The 20788-nt window shown below is 46.1% G+C and overlaps 1 protein-coding gene across 3 annotated transcripts in view; it reads right to left on the reverse strand.

Moving 5' to 3' along the window:
- Positions 1 to 20788, reverse strand: part of epn3b (epsin 3b) — a 38715-nt gene that overhangs the window by 14540 nt on the left and 3387 nt on the right. For all 3 annotated transcript variants that reach the window (XM_035406508.1, XM_035406510.1, XM_035406509.1), the window contains exon 2: positions 6178 to 7030. In XM_035406508.1, the coding sequence (XP_035262399.1) occupies positions 6178 to 6781 (604 nt within the window). In that variant the 5' untranslated portion in view covers positions 6782 to 7030. The remainder of the gene's footprint in view (positions 1 to 6177; positions 7031 to 20788) is intronic.

The following is a 20788-nucleotide window of genomic DNA, read 5'->3' on the forward strand; positions in this document are numbered from 1 at the left end:
AAACTAGAGGGCATTACAAGCTACAACATCAGGACGACGATACAAAGTACAATAAGTGCTGGATGGAGGTACATGTAACATGAGTGGCATAGGAGGTGCATGTGTAGCATGAAAGAGGGGAATTTAAGCGATAGAAACGATCCGCAGAGTGGTGGTAGTTAGTTAGTCCAGATATAGTCTGAAGAGATGCATCTTCATAGCATGACGAAAGATGGGCAATGAGGGAGTGGTTCGCAGAGGAACCGTATTATCGATATTGTATTATCATTTTGTAGTACTGCCCATTATGATTCCATTAACTCAGCACACATTCTCCACTACACCAGCCATTTTAGAAAGGTGTTTCCTATACGACAACACACAGCAGGCGGCAGTGTAGTATAATGGGTAAGGAGCTGGGCTTGTAACCTAAAGGTCACAGGTTTGATTCCCAGGTAGGACTGTTGTACCCTTGAGCAAGGTACTTAACCAGCATTGCTTCAGTATACATCCAGCTGTATATAAAACAAGTTGTGTCGCTCTGGATAAGAGTGTCCAGCTAAATGCCAGTAATGTTCTATACTACAATGCTGGATCTGTATACACACTCTCCATTTCACGCATTCTACAAATTGTGCACATTGGTCCAAAATTTGGTAAGCCCTATAGACGCTTTCATCGGAGGCACGCGCGTTGCCAAGGTTGTGCGCTTGGCCCTAAGTTAACTTCCGGTCTGTGTTTGTTTATTATTGGGTTTGTGTTTACTGGCTAATATGGCACCGATTACAAATGGAGTGAAAGTTAAACTGATGAACAGACTGATGTTGGGCTCAGGTTGTTGTGCTGTGGGGTGCAACCTGACCTCAGGAACAAACTATATTTCGAAAATTAGTAAAAATACATAATTTAACTTTGTAACCTCACTAGGAAATTGTGAAACGAATTGATGAATCCCTGCGATTATCATAGCTGGTGCTTGCCCGTTGTTACTTCGTATTTTGAGAAATAACTGGACATCGTTACCTATTAAAATGTAAGTCCTGTAAAAATACACATAATAAACTGTATTTTAAAAAATCAACTTCATACATACACATTTAGTAATACTAATACAGCCTTATTTACTATATCAACTTAAGACAATGAATTATGTCATCGCGACCCATTAAAGTCAATGGCGCAGACTTTGCTTCATAATTTCAAACTGCTTTCCTAACGGCTATTTAGCAAATTTCCATTCATTTATATGGGGTGGTCGATACACGTCCTCTTAGCAACCAAATGCTAGCGCTGGACCACGTCTGACTTATTTGCTGGCACACAAAAAAACGTGAAAGTACTGAAAAAATAACCACAGGAGGATAACAAGGATATTTTTCCTACATAACTAGGTTCAGGTTGTTACCGATATTTCGCCTATTTCATATATAGTTGCGAATCAGTTTACGCTTTCCTGTCTGTCGAACGAAGGTGGTCGAATAGGTGCTCTCACTCTAGCACTTTGTTTCAGGTAACAAACTCATAATAAGCGACAACTAAGCTGACCAGTAACACGCCTGAAATAGTTATGAATTAGCTAACTAAATTGATTGTAGCTTAATTAATTCATTCTAGTTAGCTAGCCAACTAGCTAGCTAGCTAAACGTAGCTACCATTTTATAAATTATGCACAGTAACGTTAGCTCAATGCTAGTAGTTCATACGCTTTAGCTACGTATTTTACTAACGTTATGATACCTGTTTCCAATGACTTGACAGCGTTACATTGCCTGATCATTTTTGTTGTGGTAACCTAGCAAGATGACCCAAACTATAAGAGCCACGATGTTTTCCCATAAAACATCTAGGTTAAATAAATAACCTACAGTAATTGCATTGGCTACACATGCTGCCCACTAGCCCCAGTTTGTGCTTCTAATCATCGTTTTTAAGCAACATCATAGAAAGAGTGCACTTTTTATACAGGAATGAATGTGCATGTAACCCAGAACAGTTATGGATTATGTAAGGAATGTATGATGTTCAGCAAGGTGCAATACTGTGAACAGTTATCTGTCACTTGATTTTCTGGTAATCTAACATTATCGCATTTCAGTTTGGCCAAGTAACGGTTCTTTTCTTCGACTGGTAACCCCAAATAATACGGGCTAGACATAGTTTTAACTAGCTAGCTAACGTAATTTACTTGTTATTTACTTTGCTTGTTATCAGAAATAGTCTAGAGGGACTCTGTTGTTATTGATTGTTTGCGGAAGTCTGCCGGAAGTCAAGTTAGGGCCAGAACAACGCACATGCGCAGTAACGTTTGTTTATGTTGTTACCGTTGAAACCGTCTATAGCAGACCCAGCTTTTGGAGACCCACAGGCCTGTAGGCTTTTAGGGCTTATCATAAAAGCAAAATGACGCAGATCTTGAGCATGTCGTCAGCAGTGTTTTTATAGCTCCGCTGATCACGCTTTGGGATCAATTACTGGAATGAAACAAAAAGCAGTCGTGCCTTTGAGCGTAAGCCCCGTGGTGTGTGATGTCACAATTGCCCTGATGTCATCATGAGTCTTGCAGGAAGTGGACGTGGATGAGGTTCTCGTCAAAGACCACAGAATATCGTAACTGCCAACGTTCTTATCCAACTGCGTGCTCCATTGGGAATCTGGCCAAACTGGGGGGAACCTGGCACGAAAGCCAGTCTTACTACCGGGAATTAATCATTTGCATTCATTTGCCCATTTCTGAAAATTAAAGTGGAAGACTAACTGTAGATAAAGGGGAATTTAGTTCTGAATCAAATATAGCGAAATGTAATCATCTGCCCAAAGTCACCTCAGGACAACTAAGCTAAGTTTTATCCAAGGAGCACATGCTCCTAAGTATAAAAATTAGGAGCACACTAATATACCCCAATTAGCAGACGTGCCCCTAAATTATATTTCTAGTTAGCACACTCACACATGCAATTTTCAGGAGCAAATGCTATCCTGCAGAGCTTAGCATCCACTGAACAATGCTGAATAAGAAAAATCTGTGGTACAGGATTCTAACTTCATAAAGTTTTAATAACTCTTCTTAATGAGGCAGAGGAGTCTTATGTCCTGGGCTGTCAGCCTGTATGTTATTTTTTCTTAATTAGGTGCCTTTCATGTTTAGAGGGGACTATTTACCCTCTTAAGATGCATTATGTGGATAATGTGTGTGTGTGTGTGTGTGTGTGTGTGTGTACTGACATTGTGCTATATTGCAAACAATTGCATACAGACAATTAAATGTTTTAACGGATGAAATGAAAGACTGAGGTGAAACAAAAAGCTCCTGACAAGTGAGATTGTCTATACATCCCGACTAAAGCTAACTGTTAGGTAAATAATGAAGAATTCAAAACGATAATGAGCCATTATTCTATACACGGCATGCAGAGGTATTTCTGACAATGTGGCTTAATAGGGTAAATAATCCCTGTAAAAATTATGAAACACCTTTAAGTAAAATAAATTAACATTTAACAGATTCTACACATTAAATTATCCAGTGTTCATTCAATTCTAACAGTATTAATACAGCACTTAACAGATAACATCTGGTCTTACATTCCAGAGTGGGACCAAATGTTATCTGTTAAGAGTTTAATTAACACTGGACATTTTACTTAAAAACCAGCAGACACAGCGGGCCCCCACAGGACTGAGGCTGAGAACCACAGGTGTGCTTTCAGTCTGGGCGCACACAGGTAGGGCAAATCTAATTTACTGCCAAACATGAGCATGGCCATTCATTGTCAATATAGTTAATGACACCACCTGCTTTCCCGCCAGAGTCCGCACCAAGAGACTGAATGTTTTTTTTCCCCCTCCTGACATTCTGTTCATGTCAAAGACACGGCCAAAACACAGATTCGATCTGTATCCTTCACGGTCCGTTTCAACAGATTTACCAACACAAGTATAAATCACAGTTCTGTCGCATCGATACAAATGTAAGTAACGTCCCAACTAATGTCAATTTCAATGCATCGCACTGCTTTCTTTGATCTCTTAGCATCACTTATTTATATTTTCAATTGGCACTTTGAGCGCTGCAACGTTAGCAACAGCCTTCTGTTCACCTCCTACGCTTTATTTTTGTCATAATGCAGGACGACAAACGCTTACGCATTGGAATGCGCTATCGTGATTAAATGATGCTTCACAACCCGATGTCGCTAACGAAATTTGCCAAAAAAATAAATACAGTCGCATTCTATTATGACCAATATTTCTCTCGTGCACAATAAGTTCCCATCTGAAATTCCCCCAACTTTTCCCAGCCGAATCGCGTCTTTTCTGCCGGTTCAAAAACAAATCCACGGACCAAAAAAATCTCGACACGACGACTGCGGTTAGCGCATATTAATTGTTATAAATCGATCTTGGTCTCAGTGCCATGTAAAATATGCTTGTGATAATTGCATTGGACCAACAACCCTTGGAAGAAACTCCCATGATGCATCTTGTTCAGAGGTTTATGAATAAATCAATGAACTTGGAAGAAATACCTGCTTAGACCGCGTCGCCTCACCGGATGTCTGCCTGCTTGCTATATTACTGACATTTAGCATAGGCTACACATTACATTACAGGCATTTAGCAGACGCTCTTATCCAGAGCGACTTACATAGCATTTTTTTACATAGCATTTTACATTGTATCCATTTATACAGCTGGATATATACTGAAGCAATTTCGGTTAAGTACCTTGCTCAAGGGTACAAACGGCAGTGTCCTACCCGGGAATCGAACCTACGACCTTTCGGTTACAAGCCCAGTTCCTTACCCACTGTGCTACACTCCGTCACATTTATGTGTATGCTAATAATGCTGACATTTAGCATAGGCCACACGTTTATGTGTATACAAACAATACTGCCATTTAGCATACATGTCTATGTGCATGCTAACAATATTGCCATTTGGCATATATGTTTAAGTGTATTCATACAATACTTCCATGTAGCATATGTGTTTATGTGTATGCTAACAATACTTGCATTTAGCATACATGTCTATGTGCATGCTAACAATACTTCCATTTAGCATACATGTTTATGTGTATGCATACAATACTTCCATGTAGCATACATGTTTATGTGTATGCTAACAATACTTCCATGTAGCATACATGTTTATGTGCAGGCTCCTCTGAATGACAACAGGTTACTAGGGGCATAAAATGCATTATTCTTATATTTGTAATCCACTACTAAAGAGACATCACTCTAAAACAAGTGAGCAATAATCATAATATAAATGTAATATTATTTGAAAATAATAATAACTTCAATATTATGCATGTGAAAGGGCGGTTACCATCATGTTGAATGAGATGAATGTTTAGATATAATGGCATCCACAAGATATATAAATACGCACACACACACACACACACACACACACACACACAGTCTGTTGACACAGTGGCACTCTGTGCGACCCTGTGTTCACGTTTTGACTGTTCGCTCTGTTAGCATGAGTGAAGATGACAACACAAGCATGACAAGAATACAAAAAATGTCCCATAGCCAATCACAGGAGGGAGGGGGAGAGAGAGAAAAAGAGAAAGGGGGAGAGATAGGGAGAGGTGGAGAGAGAGAGAGAAAGACAGGGGGAGAGCGAGAGAGAAGGAGAGAAAAAGAGAAAGGGTGAGAGATAGGGAGAGATGGAGAGAGAGAAAAAGAGAGAGGGGGAGAGAGAAATGGAAAGACAGAAAGAGAGAGGGGGAGAGAGAAAGAAGGAAGGGAGAGTGCATGTGTGTGTGACCTGTGGAGTTTTCTCATTGTCTGCCACCTGAGGCTGGTGTGACAGATGCTGTGGAGAGTTGGGCAGTGGGTGGTAATTCCAGGTCAGTGTGTAATTTCAGTGGCCTGGCCTAGATGCATGTATAACAATTTGAAGAGGTTTTTTTTTTTTTTTTTGGAATGTGTTTTTTTCAGAATTCTAAGTCAGTGTTCTAGAACTCCACAGCTTTCAGTAACCAGAAGTGATTGTGTCATCAGCTTTAGAATGTTTAGGAACATTCTAATCACATATCTGTGGTCTTACACCTTCAAGGGCTGAACAAGGCCCAGACTCTTGGGCTTGGTTGTGGGCCTTGCCTGTCTTAGGTCGGGAGCATGTGGATGAGGAAGAGGAGCAGTAAGCAGAACTAAAGGAGCCGGCGGAGGTACTCACAGTTGAAGGAGGAGGGGGACCCGCGGGAGCGGCTGAAGTCCTCCCCGTACAGGGCGGCCATGCTGGGCTGGCTGGTTCGGCGGCCGGGGTAGGGGGGCGGCAGGGCGCCGGACCCCGAGCCCATGCCGGTGGCCAGGCCCGCCATGCGCTCCTTGGTCTTGAGCGCCTGGGCGCGCTCCTGCTTGAGCCGGTCCTCGTCCCGCATCAGCGCCGCCAGCTGCTTGGCCTTCTCGCGCACGTTGACGCCCTGGTCCTTGCCGTCGCGGTCCACGTACTGGAAGTCCCGCAGCGTCTGGATGGTGAAGACGTTCTCGCGGCACTGCTGGGCCACGCGCTCCGAGCCCGTCTTGATCAGGTAGTCCAGCAGCGTCAGGGCCTTGTACACGTGCCGCCAGTTCTTGCCGTGGTCGTTGAGCCGCTTCCAGATCATGCCCATGACCTCGGTGAAGGCCACCACGTTGAAGGTGAGGTCGGCGATCTCCGACATCAGCGAGCTGGACGGGCCCCAGGGGTCGTTGGACGTGGCCTCGCGCACCTTAATCTCCGCCTCCGAGTAGTTGTGCACGATGTTCTTCACCTGCCGGCGCAGGGCCGAGGTCGTCATGGCGACGGTGGGGAGGAGGAGGAGGGGTGGGGGCGGACTCACGCTTGTACAGGGGAGGTGGGGGGAGGGGGAAGCAGCAGGGGTCCTGCCCCACGCACACCGCGGCTCTCCAGCAGAGGAGGGGTGAAGGGGGCGATGGTGCCGAGGTGGGGGGGCGGTGGGGGGGGAGTGGGTCCAGTGGTTCTGGGTCCTGGTGAAGAGGACTCAGAGCTGCCAGTGAACACAAAAGCCTGCAGTCCTGCACATATACTGAGAAAGAGAGCGAGAGAGGGGAGAGAGGTAGAGGGGAGAGGGAGTGAGAGGGAGACAGAGGGAGAGGGAAGAGAGAGGGAGACGAGAGAGGGACAGGGGTGGAGGAAAGAGAGAGGGGAAGTGAGAAAAAAAGGAAGGGAGAGAGAGGGGAACGGTAAAAGAGAGAGGGAGAGAGGGTGGCAGAGAGAGGGGGGAAGAATGGTTAGACTCAGACTAATTCCAAATCGACCTGTCGATCCTCATTTAAAACAGCATCTGAGCAGCCAAAACACAAACAAATCTGGCAAACGCTTGCCCCCATCCTGCACTCCCATGACATCACTCTCTCTAAACCAAACGTGCTCAGACCACCCGCCTTCGAACATCCACCCCACTAACTACACCCCCCCATCCTCTAGAGGCAGGGCCATGAGGGGCATTCACCCATAAACCACCACTGCAGCCAGGGGGCCCAGTCACAGCATAGCCAAAATCCAGCAGCCATCTCCAAATAACAAGAGGAAGAAAAAAAAAAAAAACACTTTAATTATGTTTCCTCGGTAACTGGGTCAAATTAATACCCTCGTTTACTGGCCTGGCAGGCAGCTTCATCTAGGGCGACTTAAAAAGCTCCCCATTTTACACCTTAAACCTTCGTAATGGATTTTCACGGCTGTGTTCATGTGTGAGGTGACTGGCTCAAATACAGTTTAACACGTAATGCAGGGGTGGGCACTTCTGGTCCTGGAGGGCCACTGCAGGCTTTTTTTTCCACCAATCACCCTGGCTAAATGAGCTAAGCGGCTGTATACACCAACGTTGCTTCACTCGTAGAGGGACACATAGGGACACAAGAACAGTCTTCGGGAGTCATTCATGTGCTTATAAAAAATCTGTATACAGCTAAAATGTCAGGTGGTGTAAATGTCAGGGCCAATTAAGCAGTTAAGACCAGAAGGTGCCATGGAAACCAGAAGCAGATACGGCCCTCGTCACCCACCTCTGACTAACGGGTTACTTCCAGTGACCCCCATTTCGGTTTCTGTAATGGCAGACCCACTGGAACAGGTCTAGCAGGTTTTCCCGCTTACAGCTGGGTCACGCTGGCCAGGTTCCCATGTTTTCACAGGACACCTCTGATCCACGGGGTCCCCTGTCCGCAGCTGGACCTTTTCCGTTCCGAGACGAAAGACAAAACTGATCCCAGATCAGCACTTCTGCTTTGAGTCACGCGCGAGAGCGGCGTGCGGTGCGGAGGGGCGAAGCCGTCAAATCACCCGGTTCGCCTGCACGCAGGCGACAGCTTCCGATCCTTCAACATGTGATCACAGCAGCTTCTACCACAGATGTTCATCCATCCATCCATTATCTAGACCCGCTTGTCCTGAGCAGGGTCGCGGGGGGTGCTGGAGCCTATCCCAGCGTGCATTGGGCAAGAGGCAGGAATACACCCTGGACAGGCCGCCAATCTATCGCAGGGCACACACACCACTCACTCACACACTCATACCTATGGGCAATTTGGGGTCTCCAATCAGCCTACCTGCAGTCTTTGGACTGTGGGAGGAAACCGGAGTACCCGGAGGAAACCTACGTGGACACGGGGAGAACACGCAAACTCCACACAGAAAGACCCCAAGCTGAGATTCGAACCTACAACCTTCTTGCTGTGAGGCGATAGTGCTACCCACTGCACCACTGTGCCGCCTACCACAGATGCTTCAAACGAAAATTCCAAGGCTACCATGAGGAACACCGCTAAATATACACTGATTTCAGCTGACAGGCAAATGAGGTGTTGAACAAAACAAATGCCTATCTTAAGGCTGAGTGATATATAACACAATAATTACTGAATGTTTTTTAAGTTTCATAACAGTCATCGCCACCATGGGGAGTATTAGCTTCATTTTCTGTTTTTGTTTCTTTAATTATACCTGATGTGGTAGTTAACATTCTAACTTAAAACAGAGGTCACGTGAAATGCTTCCACAACCACAGATATTTACTGGGGAGTTGATAAGACAGCCAATCAGCAGCAAGGCCTTGCAGCTTCCACGTGATTGGCGAAAACACATCACGTGATCACTTGGAAGCTGTACGACCTCGCCGCCGATTGGCCATCTTATCAACAGGCAACAGATATAAAGAGAGTTCCAGAAGGGTTGAGGAAAGAAGAGGAGCAGGTGCAGTGTGTTTGAGGACTAGTTAAAGGGTTTAGGGACTGATTAAATGCGCTTGTGCAGCAGCAACTAGAACATCACACGCCTCGAACGGGAACCCACGCTTGTCTGCCCTCTCAAATCAGTAGTGGAGGTAGCGGCAATGGGTGCACATAAAAAAGCACATAGCCTGGGCATTCCAGATTGGGGAGGAAAGGACAGAAAGGGGACGGCAGACTTTATTCAAGGCTCATGGATTCCCACTTGTTCTGGCAGCTTTTTTCATAAAGGGATGCTCAGCCAAGGCACACGTAGCCAGTTACAGTAAGCCGCGATGACATCATCGGCAGGCGAGGACAAGTATGGGCGTGTGGAGCCAAATACGGGGCATCCATGAGAGGCCGAAGTACAGAGAGCTCACACCCCCAGCCTGGGACTAGTTAAAGGGGTTTTTGGGAGGAGTTGGGGACTGCCTGAATGAGTTGGGGAAAATGGGGACTGACTAAAAGCTTTAACCTGACACAGTACCGACAGCTTTGAACCCTGCCAGCATGTAGCCTGGGCCTCTCTCAGTTCACAGTACCACGCCCTGCCCTCTGAGGTCACCTTCGCTGTTTTCATTCATCACTGATGTCTAATCACATGACCCCCCCTCAGAACTGCACCCTTCGCTCTTCTTTCCCCTCATCCCTCAGGTACCCAAACATCAGCAAGGTTTTCCCCTCATCCCCCAGGTACCCAAACGTCAGCAAGGTTTTCCCCTCATCCCCCAGGTACCCAAACGTCAGCAAGGTTTTCCCCTCATCCCCCAGGTACCCAAACATCAGCAAGGTTTTCCCCTCATCCCCCAGGTACCCAAACGTCAGCAAGGTTTTCGGTGCAATCCGAGACAGGAGGAGCACGCAGGCCACAGGGGCTTGTGTTCTGATGCAAGTCGGCTGGCTAAGGCTAAAGGTGTTGGTTTAACCGATTATATGACTCCAGTTAAGCTGGTAAAAGGGTTTTGGTCAAACATAGCCTGGAGTTATGCCTAACTGAAAAGTAGTTTATTTTCCCTCTTAATCATCTCAAAATGTAATGCAAACTAAATATACTGCACCTTTTGCCATCGAATGGTCTCTTCTGTGATTTCTGTCAGTGACCACCATCATTAACTCACGAGCGAGATTTACATTTCTTATCCTGAACTCATGTGAATGTGGGTTAGTCATCTACATGAATCATCAAAATGAAAATATATTTTAGTCATCAAACAATAAACTGCCAAAAGGGCTTACGAAAGAGTAGATAATACAAAAATGTGAAAGGAGGCCATCTTCTAAATTTTCTATTACTTCTGTTCCAAAGATGTAGATGTCCACCTCATCTACGCTGCCAACAGTAAGTGAAAAATGGACAGAAAACTGTTGCTTCACTGGCCATTTTTAATTTTAAGTTAGCAAGTTAGCTGTTGTACTTTTTCAAAAGAGGGACACATGGCCAAAGCACAGAAAGCCAGTGACCTGCGATGACGTCACCGGCAGGCGAAGCTGAATGCGGGTGAGTGGGGCCGAAGCTGAGATATGTATGGCGTTAGGAGACCGAGGCACTGAGAGCTTCTGTCAGAGCCAGCCCATGCAGCAGAGCCTGCTTCTCTGTGTCTGAGATTGCCATGGCAACACCGTCCCCAGGGGAACAGTGAGAGGGAAAGTGTAACAGGCAGCCTATATTATACTGGACTAACCCGTTTCTCGCAAATGGCTGCGTGTGAGCGCGCACACACACACACACACACACACACACCCACACACACACACGCGTGCACTGAAATAAAAGCATGCTCACTGTAAGTGATCGTTCCTGCAAGCATTAAAAAGCACAAGCCTACACACGCTGCAGACTAAAGAGCACAGCATCGGCATCAGGAAGAGCAGGGAAGCAGAGGCCACTCTGATGCTGCTGCATTCATTTATCAGCCACGTAAACACACACACACACACAGGCACGAGCGTGTGCGCACACACATGCACATGCACGAGCGCACACGCTCACACACATGCACACGCGCGACCCCACACACACACTCACAAACACACACTCATAGACACACAAACACACACACATGCACAAGCGCGTGTGCACACACTCACACAGCTAGTCCATACTCACATACACATTTCTCTCAGAGCCGAAGTCAGCGATACCAGAGGCCTGCAGTGCGCTCCATTCTGACCCCTATGGGAAGTGCGTACTGAATAATTTCCAGAGAAACCGGAGGGAGAGGAACACTGAGGGTTCAGCACTTAGATCATATTACTGATGGGGGCAGTGCAGCTACTTCTGGCGCAAACACCCTACGCAGCATCCCCAGGGACTGCAGAACTCCAGGCTAACCACATCCCCTCACAGTCCTAACCGCCATCACCCTCACAGTCCTAACCGCCATCACCCTCACAGTCCTGCCATCACCCTCACAGTCCTGCTATCACCCTCACAGTCCTGCCATCACCCTCACAGTCCTGCTATCACCCTCACAGTCCTGCCATCACCCTCACAGTCCTAACCGCCATCACCCTCAGTCCTGCCATCACCCTCACAGTCCTGCTATCACCCTCACAGTCCTGCCATCACCCTCACAGTCCTGCTATCACCCTCACAGTCCTAACCGCCATCACCCTCACAGTCCTAACCGCCATCACCCTCACAGTCCTAACCGCCATCACCCTCACAGTCCTGCCATCACCCTCACAGTCCTGCCATCACCCTCACAGTCCTGCTATCACCCTCACAGTCCTGCCATCACCCTCACAGTCCTGCTATCACCCTCACAGTCCTAACCGCCATCACCCTCACAGTCCTAACCGCCATCACCCTCACAGTCCTAACCGCCATCACCCTCACAGTCCTGCCATCACCCTCACAGTCCTGCCATCACCCTCACAGTCCTGCTATCACCCTCACAGTCCTGCTATCACCCTCACAGTCCTGCCATCACCCTCACAGTCCTAACCGCCATCACCCTCAGTCCTGCCATCACCCTCACAGTCCTGCCATCACCCTCACAGTCCTAACCGCCATCACCCTCACAGTCCTGCATCACCCTCACAGTCCTGCCATCACCCTCAGTCCTGCCATCACCCTCACAGTCCTGCCATCACCCTCACAGTCCTGCTATCACCCTCACAGTCCTGCCATCACCCTCACAGTCCTAACCGCCATCACCCTCACAGTCCTGCATCACCCTCACAGTCCTAACCGCCATCACCCTCACAGTCCTGCATCACCCTCACAGTCCTGCCATCACCCTCACAGTCCTGCCATCACCCTCACAGTCCTAACCGCCATCACCCTGACAGTCCTGCCATCACCCTCACAGTTCTAACCGCCATCACCCTCACAGTCCTGCCATCACCCTCACAGTCCTGCCATCACCCTCACAGTCCTAACCGCCACCACCCTCACCCTGCATCACCCTCACAGTCCTGCCATCACCCTCACAGTCCTGCTATCACCCTCACAGTCCTGCCATCACCCTCACAGTCCTGACCCTCACAGTCCTGCCATCACCCTCACAGTCCTGACCATCACCCTCACAGTCCTGCCATCACCCTCACAGTCCTGCTATCACCCTCACAGTCCTGCCATCACCCTCACAGTCCTGCTATCACCCTCACAGTCGTAATTCGCCATGACCCTGGCAATTTTAACCACCACCACTCTTGCAAATCCTATTAGAAGCATCAGATTTATTTGTTATAGAAATACATTTTTAAAAACAAGGAAGAAAAATATCTATTGGGAGTCTAATCTGGGACATGAGCATGTGGTTGAGAAAAGATCAATGGGATGATAAACCACCCCTCCCTCTCCACCACAACCCCCCCCCCCTCCCCCAGAAGGCTCCTAAAGCAGGCAGGATGGAAAACAAAATAGAAAAAACAAGCCAGAGCAGCATTACCGTAGGTGCACTCAACCATATTACCGGCAGTCCCTCCTTCAAAAAGCAAGCTAGAGATTTCTGCAAACATCCCACCTACCACTCTGGCATTTTGTGGCTGGGAACATTTCTCTAGGGTGCATTAACACGGAGGATGCTCAGTGCTGGAAAACAACCCCAGAGCAGCAAGTCAGTGGACAGCTCTGCGGGCATAGGAATAGGACGCCCGTATCAGGACCCGAGGGGGCCCAGTTTGGCTAATGTGGCCTTGGCTGCCCTCAAAGTCTCATGAACTGCTTCATAGGTGGTGCTTCAATGAGCTGTCAATCGCTGACTCTTCACCACAGAACAAAAAAATCTAAATCAGTGCCATATTGACAGTGTACAGTAGCAGTTATCCCATTGTACAGAAGTCTCAGTGTCCAATCACACAGCTTGCAAGTTTAAAAAAAGTATACAGTGCAGGCCCTCTAATAGCTTGTGTGAACTTGAAAAGGCTGAGGCACCCCATGACTAAGGTTGAGTTTGCCGGCAGACACTGTGGCCCTCCGACCCTCCAGGTCTACGGTTCAGACCTGGGTCAAATACTTATTTGTTTTGGATTCAAATACTTTTCTGAGCTCTATTGATCTTGCCTGGTGTGACTGAGCCTGCCAATATGACCAGAAGGTAGGGTTTGCACTTTTTGAGAGTATTCCATTGGTTCCAATACACCAGACAAGATCAGCGTAGAAAATTCTGAATACAAAATAAATACGTATTATAAAATAAAATAAATAGGGTTCATTACATTACATTACATTACAGGCATTTGGCAGACGCTCTTATCCAGAGCGACGTACAACAAAGTGTATAACCATAACCAGGAACAAGTATGACGAAACCCCTAGAGAGTGCAAGGTTCAGTCAGCTTGCAGGCACTGTGACCCTCCAGGTCCAGGGTTCAGTAAGCTTGCAGGCACTGTGACCCTCCAGGACCAGGGTAGAACAGACCTTGCAGGCCCTATGGTCCTCCGGGACTAGAAAAGAGCAGGCCATGCAGGCACTGTGGTCCTCCAGGACTAGGGTAGAGTAGACCTTGCAGGCACTGTGGTCCTCCAGGACTAGGGTAGAGCAGACCTTGCAGGCACCTTTATCAAGGTGACACAGGCCCCCACAGACCCCTGGCCTGACCTTAGCTTGCAGGTTTTGCCTTCCAGTGAAAAAAAACTCCCGTGATTTGATCCATGTGAGGTAACATTACATTATTCATTTGCCCTCAAAGGCAAGTTCAGTCCTGGAAGACAAGCTACATGCTGCTCGCATTTCATATTTAAGCCGGTTATGTAACCCTCCCTGGGTTTTTCCTGGTTCTGCTCCGGAAAGCCAATTGCCGGCAGGACGTGGCTGGTGAAATAACACGGCGAAAGAAGCGGAAAACTTCTGCCGCTCCGCTAGCCACGGGGTCAAGGGTTAAATGGGCCGGGTCTGAAAACTCTGGAAAAACTCAAGCGGGTAGAAATCTGGATGGTCCTAGACCACATTATGAAGGAGTCCTAAGTGCAGTTAATCGAGGTGCAGTCAAGGTGCAGTTAATTCAGGCTCTGAAACTCTCACCACTGAAAATGAACAATTTTAAGGTAATGGGTGTTGTGGACCCTACAGAGGTACACAACTGGGAGCAATCTCATTATTTTTAACGTTTCCATGAAAGGCAGCTTCCAAGCCTAGTAGTGTGGCATTCTCTGCAGGTACCAAGGTTTTTTCGTCTTTAACTTTCATGAAATGGCAAACAATTACACCTCACTGCCACAAAATATATTCACTTGATTTCAGTGACCAAAGAACTTGGTCTTATGCACGACAGGATTACATTTCACACTCTTGCGCAATCACACCGCAAGAGGACTCTCAAAAGTCCACCCCAAATACAGGGGATATTGCCTCTTCGCACCTAAATGCTGCGTAATCCTCTCTGGGGTTTTCAGTGTTCGAACCCATTAAAAATAACCAATAAATAACCCTGAATGCTATCTTTATTGCTTTTTTAACAGCAATAACAACATAATCCATCAAACCAGGTGACCTAATCTGGCCACTTTTACAATCTACGGTCGATAAAATTTAAAACTCACATACACGGGTGTAGTCCTTTTTGCTCAAGGGCACAGCTAAGTTACCTCTCTCCCACTCACCCCCTTCCTCCCATCAGGATGTGTCACTGTGAGGACCCAAACTCACAGAACGTGGACATCTGTTTCCAAAAACAGTCGATTATCTGTCAGAGGTGTTTGCTCAGGGGGCGTGTCCAATTGTGGCATTCGTCAATAAAGACCTTGATGAGCAGGATCAGGTATTTTAGTGTTGGGTTAAAACACAAATCTGCAGCCCCACTGGCCCCTTTCAGATAAGACAGAAAACCCCCGGTCTACACCATATCACACCTGGGTCAAAATCTTATTTGAGATACTTTAACTCACGGAATTAGCAGCCGGTTAGTAGTCTGCACTGCAGGTACGTTACGCTGAATCCGGTGGAACCTGCCATTGGGGTGTACCATGAAGAGGTGTTTGGGCGGGGCCAGGGAGGATAACACCATTAGCAGGGTGCACAATGGCCTTCAGGCGCGTGTTTGTAAAGTGAAACCCCTGATCCTGCGCGTGTGTTTTTTTAACAGCTCTCTCTTCACCTCCAGAGCACAGGGGTGAAGCCAGAGGCAAACCAGCCCCCCATGTGCACCGCTAATGGGGGGGGGGGGGCGGGGGGGGGGGGGGGCTCAGCTGGTGAATACAATGTCCTCACAAGTCTGTTCAAACTCATTATGTAACTATGACACCCGCAGCACCTCACCAGGGACCTTAAATGTGCATTGGGCAACCCAGCCTTGCATGGTTTGACAGCATTTGGGGTCAGAGTTACTTCAACACCACAGAAAATATTCAGGTTAGCATAAATACATACATCATTACATCCAGACATTCCTTTTTTTGGAGTACTTTGCATCTCTCTTACACACAAACATTCTCTTTCAGGCACACACACACACACACACACACACCAGCCCTGAATAATTCTTTATTTTGACCAATTTCACCTGCATTTTGAACAAACTGATAAATAAATAAATCAAACATGCAATGTGGTTCAACAAAACATTTAATAACACCTTTTTGATGAGTGCATGTTCAGTAATTTCAATACAGGTCAAATACAAAAATAACTTGCTTGGCCAGGTTGTTGCCAAACTACAAGCCATGTTTACATTGACACCTTGTACTTATTCAAAATCTGAAGCCTTGAGCTATAAATAAAATACAGTGTGATGAACTAATGTGCTAAACATAAAAGAAAGAAAGAAAAGCAGACTCTGGCACTGTTAGCTCAATAACTGCCCTTTAACTGCTCAGATTACAAAACTGTTAAATGTGAAAGACTTTAAATTAGGCAAAAATGGAAAATGCATAATGGAGCCTAATCAGCTAATGGCTGGTATACTGCATCTTTTAAATGATGCTTCTAATCTGTATTCACAGCGTTATTATTTACTCAGTAATGTTGCACTGAATTATAATCGCTAATCATTCACTAAACTTGGGTAGACTGCTCATTTTAAAAATGAGTTTGCTAGCTTTTGCACCTTGTTCATCTTAGCTGGAAGATTTATGGAATGGCTGAGAGTGGCACCCATCTCCTTGTGTTTTTACATTAGTAACAAGAAGTACCGGTGTAAGATTTATGTGATGAGTGACAGTGATGTGGAGGTCCACATTTTGCACAGTCCCCAAACCAGGGCCACCGAGGTTGCTAGTTTTACTTCTGGATAGTTAATTGCTTGACTAATGTCACTGATTGGCCAGAGACTGAACTCGCCTGGTGTCCCAGGTTTAAATCAGTCCTGAGTAGACGGGAGGAATGAAAGCCAACACTACTGACTTTGAGGGCCAGATTTGAGCCCCCCTGTCTTAAGCTGTAAATTGGTTAGTAGGTAATTCCTCATTTAAATGCGGTAACTAGCTAGCGCTCATACAGGCGTGGCCTTCACGGGCTCACTAAATCAGACTGCCCCCGAAGCTGCCCAGATCTTCAGCTTTCCTTTGATTGGAGGGCCTGTTTTGTCCACACACTCCCCATACAAACGCCTGCAACACAAAATCAGCTGAACAATCAGCACTGTTGCTGTTGTTGTGGGTGGCCAGACCTCATATTTTGGGTGTGTTTAGGAGACGTTTGTTTCCACCACATCATGTCATCATGTCTGTTTCCCATCTAACTGCATATTGTGATAGTGCACAAAGTTGCAAATCTGCAGGTTTTCTGAATCAATACAGACATCTGTCAAATAAAAACTAAACTGCATGCAGCGACGAATACATCTGCACTTTCAAAATGTAGCACACGTATGTTTTCTGCATTTTTTTCCATTTTTAAAAAACTGAAACTCAAAGAATTCTGTGTTGAGAACACTGATACACACACACACACACACACACACACACAAACACACACACACCCACCCACACACTAACGCACACTCACACACTGCTGATGTCAGCGTGATCCCGGAGGTCAGGCTTCTCTGTATCAGAGCCGTTTCCCAGGAGCCCCGTTGTGCGCTCCAGAGAAAGTGGAGGGAAACGTGCTGAGCTCAGCAGACTCGGCTCCTCCAGCCACACTTTCACTCCCCGCCAAAGAGCTCCTTCTGCAGGGAAGCCAGCCCCGGGACGCCAGCCCCGGGACGCCCCTGTTACTGGACACATCCACTGACTGATTACACACGTGGCTGCACGGATATATGCACGCCCACACAGGCACATAAACGTACACACACACACACACACACACACACACACACTCACACACACACAAATGAATGAACACACACGCCCATGCATGTACACACATATTCACAGAAATGTACACACACACACACACAAATGAATGAACACACATGTCCATGCGTGTACACACACATATTCACAGAAACGTATGTACACACACACACACACGTACTGTATAAACTTACACACACTTAAACAAACACACCTTTTCCACAGCAGCATGAGGGAATGGTTCTGTTTGCTCACGGAATGCTAAAACTGGAAGGCCCGGGCAGCACAGAGGGGGTCACAGATGACTCTTCACCCGCCGACAGAATAACAGTAAATCCCGCTCCTCGTCCGCAAATGGAGCCCGTGTGCCCAGATGATTCACTGTGTGAAGTCAATTCTGGCCGAATGAGTAACCAGCCTTGGACTCGCCATCCAGAAAACCAGATAGGCTCATATAAAAATAATTACACACAAGTCTCAGGCTTCAGCAATGTGACAACTTAACAGGAAAGCGCAACCGCATGGACCCAATGAATATTTATTTACATGAAGATGACATTAATAAATAAGGATATAAGAAGTCAAAAATGAGTTGATTTCAGCCGGCCTGTAGGATGAGGAAAATTCAAGCCAAAGTGCCAGACTAATAGTTTAAAAGTCCATAAAAAAAGTCATTTTGGAGAGCAGCAACGAATAAAAAAAATGCAAAAATCACTTAGCAGAGCTAAACTTTTCAGTTCAAAGATGAGAATTAATTGAATTTGCTGGTGGAATGAATTTCACCCTGAAGGGGAAACTTACCCCAGAAAACAGGCCGGAGCAGCCCGTTCAATGTCCTACAGTCATGCAAATCCGCGCCACGTTTTCCCGAATATTTACGGGGAGGGGTCAGACTTCATTTAGTAAATCCAGGGTTTGGGCTGACACAAAATACATGCCCCCGGCCTGTCCAGGACCAGCTGACCAAATTTAAAGACCCAAACCTAATTCGACAGAGAGGTTCCACTGAAAGATACTGCGATGCATGGTTATGTGGGTATAGGTATTCTAATGAAATCCAACGCTGGATTTTCACCAAGCCAGTGAACACACTGGAACTTTCCACAGTAGGAACCTTTAAAATGATGCCTTTCTGCAATATGTTTTGCAACGTTTCTGTTCTGCAGTGACCAGTCTTTTTATTTTGTTTTATGTTATGTACTATATCTTATGTAGCCCACCCCCCCCCCTCCAATTTACGTACATGTCTCAGATAAAACGCACAACTCCTAAATGTTTAAGTTTCTTAATGAAGCTGTACCCACTGCACACAACCATGAAAGTCTTGTACATGAAAATACAAACTTGCTTCATGCATGTGTAAGCATGAAATATGCTTCCCTCGATTCAAAAGTGTTGCTGATCTTACATGACTCATATCATATCGTATTTGGATGTAACTGTCCTTGTTTTACCTTTGGAAAGATAACAGTCAGACACTTTCAGCATTTTCAAATGGCAGATCATAAGACTTCCCTGTATTACATCAAGCTAGCTTTAGCATGTCTTTCTTTTTTTTCTTTTTTAAATGAAGTAATTTCACATGTTTCTTCCATTGCACAGCAAAGAGAAACAACAAACAACATTTCCCTGTTAATAAATCATTTTTGTCAAAACTGTCTGACAGAACCCTATAGCGGACTCCAAGCATTCGATTCCAAACACTGATTTATTTTATTTTTTATTTTTTTGACATCCACATCTCCTAACCGTAACTTGTAAGACCACTTGGCAGTCACGTAAACAGTCACGGGAACATGACTGCCCCGCGGCCGTGAGTAAAACACCAAAGCCACAACTGTCATTCTGTCATTTGCAATTCCGATGACCGCCGCTCCACTGCTGGGTCCATCACTTCAAACGAACGAGTGCAAACTGGGTGGACTGCCAGTTTTCTTGGGCAAAATAAGCATTATTGTAGCACTCATGACACACTTATTACATCCACCCACACGGTCCCAATGGGTCCGCCCACTTAAAGTCTTCCGAAAAGAACAAAACCGAGGCACTGGAAAGCCAACATTGATTTTCTTGAAATTAGTTTCATGATTGCTTGCTTCCTTTCATTTCCCCAACAGTAGACTTCAGATGAAAGGATTTAATCACTTGTCCTTGTTACAGGACGTTCTACCATACCCGAACAAGCACTAGAATTTGGGATTCTATTCAAATAACTCCTTTTTGTGTTTAACAGCCCAAGATTTTTCACAATTTTGTCCATCATCAACATCTTTATTTTCCAAAAGCCACTCAATTTTTTTCACAAGTCAAACCAAAGCGAGTGAAACTGAAGACATAAAATATGTGAATGTCTAACTACACCACCTTTCTGTGTTCAGCAGTTTACACAGTTCTAATGATACCACACATCCCAAACATTCCCCCGCCGGTGGTCACACATATTTCCCACAGATCTCTGATTGGCTCAGAAGAATTCCATGTGTAGAATCCTGGGTCATGTGAAGTTCCATTCCTTTCAAAGAACCCTATACTGACCAGTCAGGGTTCCGTTTGTACGACTGTGGTTCAGATCAGTAGTTCTAAAACAGCCAAGGTATTTTACATCGCCAGTGATTGATATACTGCATCTTGTCCTTCACATTTTGATAAGAACTGGGGCCGTTGTGTTGTAAAAGACACCATCCATCTGTCACAAAGCCCTTAATCATGCAAAGCTGGGCTTGTTTTTCTTCTTTTTTTGTGCTCGATGCTGCACGGTCAAGCCACCGATTCGCGGATCTGAACAAACCCTAGATGGATCCTCCGATTCAGTGTGACCACTAGATGAGCCCATCCACTTATTGTTCAGATCGGTGAATATGCTGCGTCTGGCTAATGAGATGACCCTACA

This window comes from Anguilla anguilla, chromosome 2, assembly GCF_013347855.1.
Source record: "Anguilla anguilla isolate fAngAng1 chromosome 2, fAngAng1.pri, whole genome shotgun sequence".
In the NCBI taxonomy this organism is placed as follows: Eukaryota; Metazoa; Chordata; class Actinopteri; order Anguilliformes; family Anguillidae; genus Anguilla; species Anguilla anguilla.